We start from the raw sequence: 18,744 nt of genomic DNA, 5'->3' as shown, positions 1-18,744 counted from the left end.
TTATACAATATGTATTATAGAAACGTTCCTAGGAGCCCTGACAGTGTTATACACTATGTTTTATAGATAGGTTTCTGGGAGCCCTGACAGTATCATACTCTATTTTCTATACATGATTATGGGGGCGGCCATCTTGCCTGAGCTTCTACTGTGCTTAGTTAACATCATTTGGTTTTATGCTTTAGAACAGTCTCATGGCCATAGACAGCAACAGGCTGGAGTCAACTCATTGAGGTCTATGGGAGAGTTTTCTAGACAAGCTCTTGAGGGGGAGGAGATGAGCTGTGACATCATCTATTGTCAGTAGTGATGTAATGATGGTTCAGTTGTGTTATCTATAGAGATGTTATCCACTATTATAATCCCGTCTGTGATGTAAATGAGTTGACTGCTGCAAAGACAACCCCTACAGATTGGCAAGTGCCAATCTATTATTAGGCTTGGTGGCCAGAGTTAATTTAAATTAATATCATTCAAAAAAAAATTAAAAAAATTATGTTTAACATAAAAAATTGGTCTACAAGATGGGGTGATTTTCTGACCACGTGCTCTTTAAAGGGAAAGCCCTCCAATATACCCTCCAAAATACTTTTTGTATTGTGCCTGTGTTTGTTACTATCTCTCCTGTCTCTGCTCCCTCGTGCATTGCGTATCAGTGACAGATCTGCGGGTAGTCAGTGACATAACAGACACAAACAGAGTCCCGGGAATTTCCTTTGCATGACTTATTTTAATGTCTAATTAATACAGATTATAGAGTGGAAAGAAATAATGAATGTGGAGCATCATATAGATCAAATGATAGACACACAGTCAGTAGTATCGCCCTGCACGTGGCCCCGAAACGCACAACACATCCCAAGTAATCTGGTAACATTCAGCGAGATCTGTGGATGTCATTCATAGTGCCAGACCTGTGTAACATCAGGAAACTGCTTAAAGGGAACCTGCTGTCAAATAAATCCCCATCTTACCATTATGCCTTAGGATAGAGCAAATATTCCAGATTCTCTGGGGATACTGTACATTATATAAGCAAACAGTGGCTTGGAGAGAGCGGGGGGGGGAGGGGGTGACAACTGCTCTGGACATATATTTGGTTTAGAATCAGCGTTGTCACGTCTCAAGCTCAATCAGTAATAAACCTCCAAAGTAATATACTGTCCCTTCAATCAACATGAGAAGGATAATGGAATGTATGTACAGAGTGACTGCACCAGCAGAATAGTGAGCGCAGCTCTGGAGTATAATACAGGATAAGTAATGTAATGTATGTACACAGTGACTGCACCAGCAGAATAGTGAGTGCAGCTCTGGAGTATAATACAGGATAAGTAATGTAATGTATGTACACAGTGACTGCACCAGCAGAATAGTGAGCGCAGCTCTGGAGTATAATACAGGATAAGTAATGTAATGTATGTACAGAGTGACTGCACCAGCAGAATAGTGAGCGCAGCTCTGGAGTATAATACAGGATAAGTAATGTAATGTATGTACACAGTGACTGCACCAGCAGAATAGTGAGTGCAGCTCTGGAGTATAATACAGGATAAGTACTGTAATGTATGTACACAGTGACTATACCAGCAGAATAGTGAGCGCAGCTCTGGAGTATAATACAGGATAAGTAATGTAATGTATGTACACAGTGACTGCACCAGCAGAATAGTGAGCGCAGCTCTGGGGTATAATACAGGATAAGTAATGTAATGTATGTACACAGTGACTGCACCAGCAGAATAGTGAGCGCAGCTCTGGAGTATAATACAGGATAAGTAATGTAATGTATGTACACAGTGACTGCACCAGGAGAATAGTGAGCGCAGCTCTGGAGTATAATACAGGATAAGTAATGTAATATATGTACACAGTGACTGTACCAGCAGAATAGTGAGCGCAGCTCTGGAGTATAATACAGGATAAGTAATGTAATGTATGTACACAGTGACTGCATCAGCAGAATAGTGAGCGCAGCTCTGGAGTATAATACAGGATAAGTAATGTAATGTGTGTACACAGTGACTGCACCAGCAGAATAGTGAGCGCAGCTCTGGAGTATAATACAGGATAAGTAATGTAATGTGTGTACACAGTGACTGCACCAGCAGAATAGTGAGCGCAGCTCTGGAGTATAATACAGGATAAGTAATGTAATGTATGTACACAGTGACTGCACCAGCAGAATAGTGAGCGCAGCTCTGGAGTATAATACAGGATAAGTAATGTAATGTATGTACACAGTGACTGTACCAGCAGAATAGTGAGCACAGCTCTGGAGTATAATACAGGGTAAGTAATGTAATGTATGTACACAGTGACTGTACCAGCAGAATAGTGAGCGCAGCTCTGGAGTATAATACAGGATAAGTAATGTAATGTATGTACACAGTGACTGCACCAGCAGAATAGTGAGCGCAGCTCTGGAGTATAATACAGGATAAGTAATATAGTTTATGGAATAATTCTGTGTGTAAACTGTAACTTATTATTATCTATACCTCACAGAATCCATTTATTACATTTTTTTTCACACGGTATTTAGACAGGAAATAATAAAAAGACAAAGCACATACACCTCTGTAGCATATGTTTCCAGACTGTATTCCTATGGATAGGTACGTCCCCAGGTGTGAAACCTCCTGCCTGAGGGGTGATTTTACGGCACATTAAAAATGTTATCAGATTTATGAAGTCATTGTTGCACGCAGGTTCTGGCAGACAAGTCGCACAGTGGGTTCTTGGAGAATGATTTATACTGTGCCAGTGCCAACATGGAAGGTGTCTTGTTTAATGGTTAACCGGCAATCCCTGGCTGTTCTGCGGACGGTGCACGATGCATCAGATTGTCCGCGGTGGAGAATATCTGGCGAGGTTCTGGCAATGGCTTCGGTTTTGGTGCAGTAAATATAGACACAAGGACATGTGAAGAGCAAACTCAAGCAAGTGATGTTGTTTCTGTTTGGGGAGTTCGGCTTAATTGCTGCTCTTAATGTCCTATTAAGTGACTGAGTAAATTCCAGCTGTGAGCCTGTGATAAATCATTTTATGTTCAGCAAGAGGGACTTTCTCTGCAAAACCAAGACGTTCCACACTTTTTTCTTAGCAAACCAAAGGATTTTTCTAAAGTAATAAAAGATATGTATAATGTGTGCGCTCAGTAGTATATCGGGCGGGTATAGAAGGGCTTGGGTGCTTCCAAGTGACTCATGTATTGTATGGGGGTCCCAGCAATGGTAATTTATTATAGTGTTGCCGTATCTCAAACATATTTAAGGGGGTATTCTGGTTACCAAAAGTTGATAAGGAATAACTAAGTTCTTCAACCTATCCACTACTTTTAAAGTACATGGCCTACGAAGCAGGAGCAACATTCACGGAGTATCACTGTCCACCCGGGTGTCGAAACCTTGCCATTTCTCAACTCATGACCTATCCTAAGCCCTGGAGTGCCACACATGCTCAACCTGTTGCTCTTTTCAGATGGGTGAATGGGACTCCCGTTCTTGAATTTGGTAGGGGGCCCAGTGTTTGGAATTGCCCCAGTCTCACTACCATAACTGCAATGGACATTTTTACAGCCATTTTGCATCCATGGGGCATCACCGATCCCTTATACATTTGCATGCATATCTAACACCATTCACATGAGCTGGATTTAATGCAGCTGTTCAGGGTCCATCATACTGCGGATATTCACTGTCATGTGAGTGTAGCTTTAGATCAGGGGTAACTCTGATATTCCACACTGACACCCAACTAAAAGGTCATCTAAACTTCCCCTAAATCAGTTCCCTAAAGGGGTTCTCCATCTACATTTATTTAATAATCAGAGTAACTACATCCCTAGCTATAACCTGGCAGGAAGTGTTCAATTTCCCTAGAGCACCTCCACAGGGCAAAGTAAGAATTACATGTTGGCCATTGACACTAATAGACCATCCATGCAATTCATTGCCAAGCTGGGCCCTCCAAAGACAGACACTTTTTGTGGGAACTCTGGGCAGGGAGGTTGTTCCCGCCGCCATCTTGGAGAACTAAGCACAGATCTTCTATGGATAGGCTTTCTCCAATCTATCTGTCTCTTCATGTCATCCCAGACAGACTGGATGATGAGATCAGGGCTGTATCTGTGGGGGCCGGATCATCCCTTCCAGGACTCCTCCTCCAAAGGGCAAAGGTCACCCCAAATATTGATGGGATTTTTATTTCCCTTTTGTTCATTGACAAAAGTAAACTATTAACCCTTCTATTTCTGGAAGCATTCTTATTGCGCAGTATTTTTCCTGCTGCAGGCAATGCTGATGTGTATCTTGTGCATGTATTAGTGCGCCATAGAAAGCTGCATTATTCCCTATAGACATAATCAGCAGTAATTGTACAGATGTAGCAGAGCTGAAATAACCATCTATTCTGTGTAGTCACACAATTAGGCCCCATGCACACAGCAGTTATGTACACCGACCCCATATGGCGTCACATGAAGTTTCTATAGCTCCTTGCTCGGTTTCTATGAGCCCCATATGGTTCTTTGGTACTTTACTGTATTACAGACAATCAGGGATTATTACCATCACCACCATAAAGCACCTGATGAATGGGTTATATTAGGGCTCCATACACCCCCACGACCATACAAAGGATGCCTGATGGACGACATTGGAGATATGTGGTCACAGGTACTGCAATGGGCATCCTATGGCCCCACGCCTCCATGGACCTTCCCCAATGCAACATGAGGTCACCACCTCCATGATGAGACCCAATCACAGATCTCAATGGTGACCTTGAAGTCCTCTGATTATTATATTTTGGGGTCTGAAGAGACCTCACATTATAATGATTTGTGGTTTGTGATCCACAAATATCTGAGCTTCGGCCACATCCAAAATTTTTGAGAAATTTGTAACAAACCCTTTCGTTACAAGCTGCGTTGCTCATCTCTAGTTTTAATTAGAAACCCAATATACACGTGATGTTTCAACCCTAACAAGTCAACACGATCTCTGTGGGAATAATGTGAAGCAGGTAGATACAAAGGCTATGGGTGCTAATGTAAACCATATGTTACATTAAAGGGGTTGTCCAATTTAGGACACTTATTCCCTATCCACAGATCAATGGGATCACCAGTCATATCATTGGTTGGTCTGACTACGAGGTTCTCAACAATTAGGAGAATTGAGGACCTTTAGTCATCCATGCCTTGTGAATGGTCCATCAGTGCTCCTGTATGATCGGGGTACCATGGGGCTATCGAGGTTGCAATTTTTGGTAGCGCCTGAAGCCCCAGTCATGCAATTGCTCTGGTGTTCCATTCACAAAGAGGACTTTCGATCCCCGTTCTCTTGATCTATGGGGGACCCATTGGTCGGACACTCGGCGATCTGACACTTTTCCCTTAGCTTGTGGCCATAAAGAAGAAGCCCCTTTGATACTTTCTACAACTTAGTATCTCCAATCAGTTAAACGTTCCGTGATGTTGCCCAGCTTTCCTAAACTCCTGTACAGCCAATCTTTCCATTCATGTCTGTGTCAAACCATTTGTAGAGCGAAGAGTTATTGAAAGTTTTTGTTGCTGTTTTTGTTTCTTGACTCCTTTAATAACCCCTTTGATTTCTTCTTACCCTTCCCTTCTTATGTCATCGACAGAAATTCCAGAAAGCAACCGGCAACTTAAAACACTGAGGGCCCTTGTGATCCTGCTGCCGCCATGTAACCGCGACACGATGAAAGCTCTTTTTGAGCACCTCAGAAAGTGAGTTGGTATATTTAAGTCTACTCTGTTGTTTGGTGTCTTAACTAACTGGCCCATGACAAATTTCTAAAGTATACTCCAGGGAGCATCGCACTCACATACCAAAACGTCTCCTCGGCATCTATCGATCGCTCTACTACCCAGTCTATAAACAGCAGCAGGTTCCAATCAAAGTGTGGCTCGGCTCCATTACCTCACAGGGCCACACTCTAATTGATCCCTGCTGTGGGCCATTTTGAAGGGAAATGAAAAAATCAACACATGATTCCAGTAATGATTTTTGTTCCGCCAAAATATCTTTAACCCTTCATAGCTTGTCGGGGGGCCTACGATGGGTTAAAATTTGCAAAAATTCTTCCGCACAACCGCAAGAGTTTACACCAGCCCAAGGTTTTTCCGATCAAGCCAATATCTTCTACGTAATGAGATGTTGGAAAGCAGAAGTGGTTCAAGGGGTTCTCCAGGGAATCTCTGTTCACTTACTTCCTGCATGTTTTTAGGTGCCATATTGGGGGTTCCGGATATTGGATCACATGATCCTGGCATACAAACCCTCCTCTGCCATGTTCGTTGGTAGTTACCATTGTTATGAGGACTGACACAATGTAGCGATGCCGATCCTCTTGCATTGGTAGCTACATGTGAACATAGGAGAGGCGGGTGGAAGTAGAGTGACTCGGTTCAGGGTGTTGGTTCCATTCACTTGGGCTGGGATTGGAACCAGCCCAGAACCTCCTAGGTACGGTACCTAAAAACCCTAGAGGAAGTAAATAATGACAAATGTTTGCACTTTTCTCAGGTAAACTCAAAGTGCAGGGCACTGCCATACAAGTGCTCATCCCCAACACCCACAAGGGTCAATTGTTTGTACGGGGAGCCAATTTACCTATCAATATGTCTTTGGCGTGGAAGAAACCGGAATACCTGGAAGAAACCCGCACAAACATACAAACTCCAAGCAGATATCGTTCTTTACCCATAAGTCAAATTCTGACACACAACCAGGGGTTTAGATAGGAGAGGGGCTATGGCCTGGGTTCTTAGCACCAGGAGAGACCTCATCAGCCCCAAGGTGAAAAAAGAGCCTAGGAACAAATCTTCTCGCAGACTCCAAAAACCATGGTTGTAGCGGCTGCTGACTGGCGTTGTTTTATTCGATGCAAAGACTATGCCAAAGTAATGTAAAGTATCTGTAAAGAAACGGTGTTTAGTTGTCCCAAACTAACCTGAAGTTTGTCTGTCCAAGGCGACATAAGTAAGAGCTGAACATTTAAGAAGTCACGGCCCACTTCAGTCATAAGTCAGGAGTGCCAAGACGGACTTCAACAGGCCAGTCTGCCTAGACAAGGGAGTTTAGGTACCAAAACTTTGTCACAAGTTAAAAAAAAAAAAAAGCTACAATTTTGCTTACTAATGCCAAACATTACAGTGGCTGTGCCTGCTGCAGACTGACACTGATAAACTTTGTGCCCAAAATCACTTTATTCTCTTGGACTGATTTACCTTCAGATGATCATGTCCCGATATAATCAGCTCTCCTGCATTGACAGACCGGGCTCTGCTACACGTCTACCTCTATGTTTGTTACTAATTATTTCTGTCTCATTAAGTACATAATTCAATTTCCATTTCCTGTCAATACAGAAAATATCCGAACCCTGATTATACAACATATGTATATCTGTAATAATTAGGTTAGAGATTTATCAGACTCAAAATATGGATTATATGGTCACATTGCTAACATCAATTATGTCATGAGTATATAGGATTTATTATATGGAGGCCTAGTACTCTATCTATCTATTATCTATCTATCTATCTATCTATCTATCTATCTATCTATCTATCATCTATCTATTATCTATCTATCTATCTATCTATCTACCTTATCTATCTATCTATCTATCTATCTATCTATCTATCTCCTATCTATCTATCTATCTATCTATCCATCCATGCATCCATCTCATATCTCTATCTTTCTGATATCTGTCTTTCCATCTAAATATCTATCTGTGTCTATCTATCTCCTATCTATCTATCTATCTATCTATCTATCTATCTATCTATCTATCTATCTATCTCCTATCTATCTATGTATCTATCTATCTATCTATCTATCTATCTATCTATCTATCTATCAATCTATCTATTTATCTATCTATCTATCTATCTATCTATCTATCTATCTCCTATCTATCTATCTATCTATCTATCTATCTATCTATCTATCCATCCATGGAGTGGTCCACCTATGATCTGGGGCCATTGACAAGTCCTAGAGATTAATATCAGTAAGTGCATCATGTGAGTGGTGGCCATTTATTGCCTGTACAGATGTGTGTCGGCATGTCATGTCACTTATTGGTACTATAAATAAGGACTGCGACCATATACCAGAGCGTTTGTGCTGGGCCGGCAGGGGATTGTATGGGTTCATTTTTTTGTAGAGAACATTTGCTACATTTTAATTTATTTTTTTTTCAACATTAAATTTTTATTAAGGTTTTTCCAAGGGTTTAACAAAAGGGGAGAGGGGGAGAGGAAAGGCAGGGGAAGATCAGGGAAACAATGGGAAAGAACAGGGGAAAAAAGGGGTCAGGAAAGGGAAACAGGGGGAAGGGGAGGCAGACTCTGACGCAGCAGAGTTACAATGAACAATGCATTGCAGATAATTAGAGAAATAAAGAAGAAAAATGCAACAAGAACCATAATGTGTTGTAAAAGCATAACAGAAGAAACAACAATCTGCAACACTAAAGTACTAACTGAGGTTATGCGAGCACCAGAAAGGTAATTGACAAGAAAGAGTACCAGAAATAGGCAGGCATCATACAGGCGAGGAAGGGAAAAGAGCACGAAAGTCAGCAGAATAATAGAACATGTTCCACAGTAGCCAGGTCTGATGGTGAAGTCGGACATCAGGGCGAAGCATCGCCAGCATGTCCTCCATTGTACGGATATGTAGGAACTCCTTAAGCCAGGAAAGGAGCGTGGGGGGGGACTGGGACTTCCACAGTCTCGGGATGACCGAGCGTGCAGCTACCAACATAAACCCCAAAAGCTTGCGAATAGGTTTCCGGAATTTACGAGAGAAAAGAGAAAGGAGCAGAGGGGCCGGATCATCTTCTAAAGCAACACCTGTCACCTGAAAAATAACCCCTCTCACACTATCCCAGAAAGGGCGGAGAAGGGGACATCCCCACCAGATGTGAGCCATCGTGCCTCGATCGGTGAGACATCTCCAACACCTATCAGAGGTGGTCGGAAAGATGGCGTGGAGCAGAGTAGGGACCCTGTACCACCTAGAGAGGATTTTATAATTTGTCTCCTGAGCCTTGCAGGAAATGGAGAACTTATGACACATTTCAAAGGCTGACGACCACACACCCGGCGGGAACACCACCCCCAACTCCCTCTCCCAACCCCCCACGAATGGTGGTAAGCCACTCTCCGAACCCTCTAACAGAAAATTGTACAGAAGAAAAACCGTATGTCCCGGTCGAGAAGCAGAGAGGCAAAGGCGTTCTAAAGGCAGAAGCGGTCTGTGAATATCCTGCGACCGCTTCAAGGACAAATAAAAATGGGATAGTTGGGAACAATGCCAATGGGCAGTTACTGAGTCTGGCCTGGGGGCTAAAGCCAACAACTCCGAACGGGGAAGGAGAGTAGAGGCAGAGGAAACATGTGTGAACCGGAGAAGAGGATGGACAGGGAGGCGACCCAGAAAGGAGGAAGTAAACGCCGCTGGAAAGTCGGGGTTGCCCGAGACTGGAGTCAGAGGGCCGTCATTCTGAAAGAGCAAACGCATACCACTATAGATTCGACACACACCCATAGTCTGACTCGCTACGAACGGGAGCAAATAGGGCTTACAGTCCGTCCAAAATTTCCTGTGGAGCCAAGGGAGCGCCGTGAGCGGTATAGGGCTCAAAGACTCTTCTAAGGCAACCCAGAGCTTAGAGCGGGACGAATGGTGCCAGTCAAGAATACGCGTAGCGACTGCCGCAAGGTAATACTTAGAGCAGTCAGGCACCGCCAGGCCTCCTCTCTTCTTGGGCCGAGACAGAGTATTCCGAGCAATGCGAGGGGGTTTAGCAGACCAAATAAACTTACAAAAAGTCTGTTTAACCATTGAGAAAAAAGATGCTGGGAGAATTACATTTTAATTTTTTCACATGACCCTTCAAGTTTTGCTTCCTCCAGGGTTGGCCACTATAAGTGCTTACAAAGTCCTTCCTACCCCCATTACTCTAATATAAGAGGATCCGTCTTCTCTCCTGAGATATCTGTTTTAGTAAATACTCGCAACCCTCAATGGAATTCTGCAAATAATCCAATAGGGAGCTACTGGGGATTGATAAAATGAACATTTTTGAGATGACTAACTCTATTACATTTTTGGTTTAAATGTTATATGGCAGGACAGTTCCTTTATTTCCCGGCATTGTCATATCCTAAGGATCCCAGTAGTTCCTTGCATAACATTAAAGGATGGCAGGAAAATGTTTCAGTTTTGTTGCAATTTTTTGCAATGTAAACTCTGCAGAAATACATATGGCACGAATGAAATATTCATGTTATCGATAGTGAGATAAGCTAATAGTACTGTCACATTAATTGAGGATAAATAAACATCTCGGGGCCGCACACATCGCTTCGCACCTCGCCTGATAATGTGCTATTTTTACTATTACCTCCAGTGCAGGTAAATATGATTTCGGTGTCTGTAAATAGAGCGTTTTCAAGCTGATTAGAACGCTTTATAAAACACTCTATCGCCGGGCTGCTAACATGTGAAGTCACGCTGTGACATTACTTATCGAAAGTAACATTACCTGAAGGGATTTGGGCTCCTCTGTTTGCAAGACAGGAATTAAAGTGTTGCACAAAATGTCACTGCCTTGATTTTCAGAGAGAAATATGTGCTATTTATACACGAGATGGGTTTCGTGTCAACCTGCAGCTTTATGGTACGATTTATTATGAGCAGGTTACATCTCACCTCTCTCAATGTGGTTATCATGTAGTATTAAATATAGAACGCGCCAAGATTACCTGTGAGCGGTAGACTGGGACCATTAAGAAGGATTTAGTCAATTTAAAGGGACGCAGAAAATGTATTTATTTTCATTTAAAGTGAAAAATTGAAACAAAGTTTCCTGTTTACAGCTCCTGTAGAGTTCTATGTGTTTCCACGTTAAAAGACAAACAAACACTGTGTGGTCAGATTCTCTTTAATCGGTCATAGGTGCGCTTTCCCACTGACAGTCCTGCAGACTTATTCTAGGGTCATAGATGGAATCAGAGATGAGCAAACTAGTTTGGATTGAATTGGGTTCTTTAGGAATTTTTCAAATAGTTTGGATTTAATTGATCCGGATATTTCACAAATCATTAGTATACCCATTTTTTTTTATGTAGATTGTGATCCCCATACAGCAAGCACAATGTACGTTTATTTTCCTATAAGTATGTCTTTGTAGAATGAGAGGAAATCCATACAAACACGGGGAGAACATACAAACTCCTTGCAGATGTTGTTCCTGGTGGGATTTCAACCCAGGACTCCAGTGCTACAAGGCTGCAGTGCTAACCACTGAGCCACAGTGTTGCTCCTAAATCATTAGTATATGCTGAGGTCCCAAAGTATAATAATAGGGGGGAGTGTGCATAATTTTTTTAGTGTCTTTCTTTCTCTAAAATTATCAGCCCCAGGTCTCAAATAAGGCCCGTGATTGGGCTTGAGCAGGGAATGTTGACATTACAATAACACAGGAACTCGGGGGCAACATGGTGGTTCAGTGGTTAGCACTGCAGCGCTGGAGTCCTGGGTTTGAATCCCACCAGGAACAACATCTGCAAGGCGTTTGTATGTTCTCCCCGTGTTTGCATGGATTTCCTCCCATTCTACAAAGACATACTGATAGGGAGAAAAAAAATTACATTGTGATCCCTATATGGGGCTCACAATCTACATTAAAGAAAATTGAATTCGAAATAACACAGGGACTCAAAGTGCAGGATGCATTGTGGAGTTTTTTACCTATCGGTACATTTTTGTGCAAGTTAAGCAGGGTACCCAAAGGGAATCTATGCAACCTAAAAGCTCCTTGATGTCCTTGGTCGAATTTGAGTCCAAGACAACAATGGTAACCACTGATCCATCATGCAGACACTCCCACTTAACCACTGAGGCCCAAACAAAAACGTCACATCAGAGTTGACCTGGGTTGATGACATCAAAGTTTTGACTTTAAGTTTTGTTACCTTGGGACCTGAAAAAACCCCAAAGTATAACCTTAGCTCTTCCAGTTCGGACCAAATAAATTCTGAGACGAATCATCTTTGCAAACAAATCTTAAGAGGTTTGCTTAAGAAAAAGTGGGATTACCTGGACGACTGCTTTTATTTTATAAAATAAAAAATTCCACTTAAAAATTGAAGCTGAATTTCTTGCCACTGTATAGTCAATGCAGTAAGTGTCGATCGCACCCTTGCATTATTAGAACCGCCAAGATTCTAAGATTCCAATATTTTTGATACTTTACCCCCGCAGAGCTGAAACATTGGTTTGATACTGTGACGGGATAAATTCTCTCGGCTTTTCGCCTTTAATGTTATCTTTCTGGGGAAAAAAAAAAAAAGATCTATTGGTCGTTTTCCAAACAAATTATAGGTTTTCTTCTGCCATTAGGCTCCTATTTGTCATTCGTCACAATTAGTTGAAGAGATTGGTGGGGACGGTGGCAAAAACTCTTCCCTATCATCTTCTTTTTTTTTTAATGAAAATTGCTGAACCCAGATGTCTACTTTTGAACACACATAGAAAAAAAGACTCAGCCAACCGCAGCATCTGGCTCATTGGCTCGTTCATCAGGCAAGTTGTTGTCGGAGTTTCGCCTCTACGTGGTCAGCTGATTGCATGTAACATATCCTCCAGTTCTATTATCTTTACACAAAAAGATGTTTGTTTTTTTTTCTTCTTCTTCTGATTCATTTCATCTGTACTCGGATCCTCTTTGCTGGAAACATAGAGCAGATGTGTTTTTCAAAGTCCCATTTAATCATCCTATTGCCCCGAAAATTATATTGTCGTACATCATATACAATATTGCTATAATGTTATTAAATGGGCTTTGCAGATTTTGAAAATTTTTGAAAATCTACTGGATAAGGGCTAATTTTTTTGTTTTATTTTTTAAAGATACTTACTATTCCGATATTCTACTTCCTTCCATGTCGATGGTTTACTTGATTCTCCGACATGCTGTAGTGTAAATGATGTGTCCCCCGCACATGACAAAGTCCGAAATGGTGACATGTTACCTGTTACAGCTAATGATTATCTGTCACGGTGACCTGTCAGGGTGACATTTTATGGCTGCAGCACTGTAAACAAAGAATAGGGGGTATTTAAAAGTAAGGGTTTTTTTTTTTGTTTGTTTTGTTTTCTTATTTTGACCCTTAAAAAATTGATTAAAAAATGAAAAAAAAAAAAAAAAAATACAAAAATATACTGGTTTTCCATTACTGCTTAATATTTAATTAATATTGATATTTAATAAGAACCTACATTATTTAGAGTAATATTTGGTCTATAAGATTCATGAGAAAATATAGGGAAAAAATAAAAAAATAAATATGGTAAATGATAAAACTGTAAATAAATAAATAAATAAAAAATAATAATAATAAATAATATTATTATTACAATTATTATTATTACTATTATTATTTTACTTGTAGTTGGTTAGTGGTAGTAAAATATGGGTATTATTAGGATGCTATTTATCAAGGTGGTAGTTGGAATTTCTTGAATAATAATAATAATAATAATAATAATAATATTATTATTATTATTATTATTATTATTATTATTTCCTCACAAGAAATTCCAACTACCACCTTGCTAAATACCATCCTAATAATACCCATAGTTTACTACCACTAACCAACTACAAGTAAAATAATAATAATAATAATAATAATAATAATAATAATAATAATAATAATAATAATTATTATTATTATTATTATTATTATTATTATTATTATTATTATTCCATATTTAAGAATTAATAACAACTAAAAAAAGTAATGTAAAATATTGAATAAAATAAATCTTACGTTTAATGCAACATTAACTTTACTAATAGTAGTACTAATATTGCATTAGTTATAGTATTAGTTTAGTAGAAGTAATAATTAAAAATAATTCTAATAATTTCATCATCTTTCTTCCTATTGGAACTAAAATGATATGAAACCGATCAGTTATAAGCTCTTAAGAAATCAAACTTTACTCACTGTGATAATTGCTAATAAAAAAAAAAGTAAAAAGTTCATTTTCAATTAATTTCCAATTTTTCTTTTATTATTACATTGCGTCATTTAATTCCGGAACTGTAAATCTTTCTAGACCTTCTTCTACAATTACAAGCTGTGAACATGGCCATATCAAGACTTCGGCGCTCTAAAAGTAAATAAATCTCCAAAAATTCTAAAGAAAATAAATTCCATTTTTTTTTCCAAAAAAAATTACCACCAAAGCCTAATTTTTTTCCAAACAAGGGAATGTAAAACGGTATCATCTGCTCAAACCGTAACAATGTATTATTCGGTGTTATAATTAAAACAGGGTTTTTTTTAGACTTGCTAGTTTTCTAATTACTACTGTGACAGCCCGTTGGCTAGCTCCGAGAAAGATCTGCAAATTTTTTTAAAAAATTTTTTTATAAACAAATAGCACTTGGAAAATTTTAAGGAGAGAATCATAGACTGGAACGCGCCCCATTTCTAATAGGAACAAATATCTGGCAGTTATATACAAGAAACTGCTAACTCACAACAGAGTGACCTACTTGGAGGCCTTCGCCAAAGAGACAGCATTTTATGCAATCCTTCTGAAGTAGCGTCGTTCTGTCTATACCATCTGCAGATTTATTATTGTGCCTGAAAAAAAAATCAAAAATTCTCCTCTGCCTGAACAATATTGAACCTAACCCAAAGTAGAAGGCTCCAATATTGTGGGCGCCACACCCGCACCTACTGATGTGGTCCAAGTTTTTTTTTCCCCTTTCCTTTCTTTCCCTGAAAGCACCTAATTAAGAAATCCTGACTCATTTACATAGATCTTTTTGATCTAAATTACACTCCAAACCGCACCAAATTAGGAGCATCTGTGAATGTGAAGTGTTTGTTCCCTGTGTCTGCTCGAGAAGGGCCGGCTCTGGACAGCACATGTTTAAAGTGACGAAAAATTATTTAATAAGAACTTACCTCGAAGATGTATTTTTCCACTAATAAGTCACAGTGAGAATAAGCAGCGCCTAAATGTTTATGATTATTTCAGGCTGTGACACAAGATGTTACTGGCTTGGAATGATGAGGGAGTGCAGACCACCTACCTAGTTCCTATCATTTAGAAAAGTACATTTTAATGGTTTTTTTTGTCAATACAAATCTCGGTGTGCAGCGTAATAATAATAATGAAACGCGTCGGCCTCACACCTGACTAATGGCTAAATGAATAAAATCTATTCTCATCATTATTATATTCAAAGGAACCTGTCAAGGAACCTGTAGGAGATCACTGATGATCTGGGGGCCTCATTCCTGTTACTTAATGTGGTGCTTTGCAAACTTTTTCAGGTTGAGGATTCTACAAATTCCATAAACCTGCTCTCCATACAGAGGGAACATTAACAAACCATGGTGGTTATCCATGATGACTTTCAGAGGCGTAAATTGAATCTTCTGAGCCCCAGTGCAAAATGTGTCCTGTAACGGGATGGTGGCAATATGGCTTCTCCGATGTGTCCTGCATAGGGTTGAGCCGATCTTGAGATTTCAGGATTAATTTTAAAATCCGATTTTCGATCATTTTCCAGCCATTGTGAAATTTGCTGGATTGCCGATCGGGATCCGATCTTTCCCGATCCCGATCGCTCAACCCTAATTGTATATTATATATATGGTAGGGTTGAGCAGTTCTTGAGATTTCAAAATGCGATTTTCAATCATTTTCCAGCCAATCGTGATCCTTATCACAATTATGAAATTTGCTTGAGTGCCGATCGGGATCCGATCTTTCCCAATCCCGATCATTCAACCTTAATTGTATATTATATATATGGTAGCGTTGACCAGTTCTTGAGATTTCAAAATGCGATTTTCGATCATTTTCCAGCCGATCCTGATCCCTATCGCGATCATGAAATTTGCTTGAGTGCCAATCAGGATCCGATCTGTCCCAATCCCGATCGCTCAACCCTAATTGTATATTATACATATGATGGGGTTGAGCAGTTCTTGAGATTTCAAAATGCGATTTTCTATCATTTTCCATCCGATCCTGATCCCTATCGCGATCGTGAAATTTGCTCGAGCGCCCATCGGAATCCGATCTTTCCCGATCCAGATCACTCAACTCTAGTCCTGCATTGCACTACACCATAATAAATTCAATACTTTGCCCAAGCATATACCAACCCTTGTAGATCAACCAAAGCCACCCACCGGTGATGAAAGATATAGACCTTCGCTCTTCACTGAAGACCTTTTTATTGAGGTGGATGATGTTAGTATAAAATATATCAACCTTCAGTGGTACAACATGATGGTTTGGAAGAAACAGTTGTATCAGAGGCATTGGCCGTCACTGGAGAACCCGACCTCTTACCCAGCCCTACTTCCTAGGTTGTCCAGTTTCGAAGAACCATATGACATTGTTGTGGCAAGGAAGAGATTTTCCCTCTTAAACTGCCCCAACTATTCAATACCCTCTCCATCTGGTTACACTCCCAGGTATCCTCCATTCCAACATGTTGTACTACTCACTTATGCTAAATTTGTTGAAGTGACCGAGACTATATAAGTCTTAGGTTGGGGTAAGGAGGCCACAACTGTAAGGCTACATTCACAACTCCATGGAGACTGTCTCATTGATCATCAGAAATTGCTGGAATCAGAAGTCCTCCAAGCCTGACTTTTCAATAAAAAAAGGGACACCCAACAAACCCCGTCATAGTAAAAGGGGTTCATCGAGCTGTGTTCATGTCAGTTATTTTTTGGTCAGTTTTTCCCTTCTTCTGGTCCTCTGATGAAACAGAAGAATGGATTTCTCTTTGCTAATGGCGTAACCGGGTCTTTCGACACCTCTGCTCAGCGCTGTGTAATATTTGCATCCATTATATCATTTGTTACACTTTGTAACATTCTCAATATTTTTGCATAGTGAATCACATGTCATGACAGTCAGTGAGAGGGGGTTACGTGTCACTCAGGGGATGGGTCACAAATGCTATACACGTCTTTCACTACTACAGGGATAATGGCAGCTGCTTAGAGGAAGAATAATGATCTAAATGGCCTCCGAAAACAAGTTTATTCTATGTAGACCAAACAAAAGTGACCTGACTGTGCAGTGCGAGGCCCTAGGAGGATTGAGTGTTGGATAGAACAGATACTAGTACTGAAAGACGTGGGAACCCAGGAATCTGGATTGTCCAAGGCGCTTAGAGATTTATGCATTTAGGAATATTCTGCCTTGAAAAGTTAGCACAGTCCGGAAAATGATGTCTAATATTCTTTGCAAAACCAGAGAGATAGACTACAACTCTCCGCATGGCATGACAGTCCTGACAAAGATATGAGCAAAATCCTCAAAGTCTGGTGTATAGTAACGGGTCATAGAGATGGTTATAAATCTAGTGGGCATGAGATTCACTCTCTAGTTTTGTTTTCGATCTGGACCCAAAGTGGTTTTCACTACCTTGGGGTGAGACCTTCTGGAATCCAATAGGCATCCAATAATACTTTATGCACTTTCTAAAGGGATATGAATCCCGAAACACGTTGTGATGTTAATCAAAAGGGTCTAATCCAACGTGACTGTGAACTTTGCCTATTGAGGTGGGCATTTTGTCCATCCACCCATCGGGTTCTCCACCCGGATTGTTTGTATTATTCCCAGATTATAAAAGAAAGGGACCGGGGGAGGTGCAGTAAATTGATACACACTGATACCCCCCTTCCCTCACCAATTATGGGTTCCATCATGGTCCATCAACTTCCAGCCTGTTAGGTGACATCGCAAGTTTTGGTGGGGCACTGAGGTCTGTGATTGAGAAAGCCGAGGTTATGACACTTTGACACTTTGTAAAATTTTGTAAAAAAAATTGTAAAATTAGAAACAAAGCATCTTGTTATGAACTGGTTTTCTCACCTCTGGTTATGTCTTCATCATGGAAATCTCTTCTGCAAGGTTCTGCCTCGAATCATAGTTTATAATAATGTGTCTCACTATCACCTACAGCTATACCTCTTATACAGGGTAGACAGATACAGCAGACTTGGGTTTGTCATTTGGTAAAACTTGTGAAATTAAAATAGCGTATGTGTGCAATTTTACTTTATATTGAAGTTGAACCTAGTGAACTATCATTGCATGGATGATACAGACTCAAAAAGTTAAAGGGGTTTTAACCACGGTGTCTAGAAGGCTCCTATAAGGTAGGAGTGTCACTTCGTAACATACACATCGGGGACAATTGCTTTGTGCATCAGTCTTAATCCATTTGTGTGTTGGTGCAAAATGTGTCAGAATTATTCAGAGCCTCCAACCTCTTAATAATTTTGGTGCACATATGGAGGTCCAATGCCCAAGAAATGAACAGTCAGTGACTGGAGATGGTTATAAATTTGATCAGCCGTTCCATCCCCAGCCTAGAATGCCTAGATTTCCCTGCATGGATTGCGCCATATCCCTGGACCTCAGTGTGTATTGCCATGCAGCAGACGTGTTTCACTAATTTCTCCCATTCACTTGAACAGAAATCCCTGTGCCTGCTCCCTATTAGAGATGAGCTAGTAGTGTTTGATTGAATAGTACAGTATTCGAAATACTCATACTCGATCGAACACTACTAGCTGTTCGAAGTTTAAGGTTCGATGCAGAACCAGCATTGATTGGCCTAATG

The 18,744-nt window shown here is 40.3% G+C and overlaps 1 protein-coding gene across 1 annotated transcript in view; it reads left to right on the top strand.

Moving 5' to 3' along the window:
* Positions 1–18,744, top strand: part of ARHGAP15 (Rho GTPase activating protein 15) — a 381,433-nt gene that overhangs the window by 348,136 nt on the left and 14,553 nt on the right. Inside the window, exon 13 of the mRNA XM_075284535.1 lies at positions 5,653–5,758. Within this exon, the coding sequence (XP_075140636.1) occupies positions 5,653–5,758 (106 nt within the window). The remainder of the gene's footprint in view (positions 1–5,652; positions 5,759–18,744) is intronic.

This window comes from Leptodactylus fuscus, chromosome 8 (genome assembly GCF_031893055.1).
Source record: "Leptodactylus fuscus isolate aLepFus1 chromosome 8, aLepFus1.hap2, whole genome shotgun sequence".
NCBI classification, from domain to species: domain Eukaryota; kingdom Metazoa; phylum Chordata; class Amphibia; order Anura; family Leptodactylidae; genus Leptodactylus; species Leptodactylus fuscus.
This window is presented reverse-complemented; position numbering and strand designations above follow the sequence as displayed.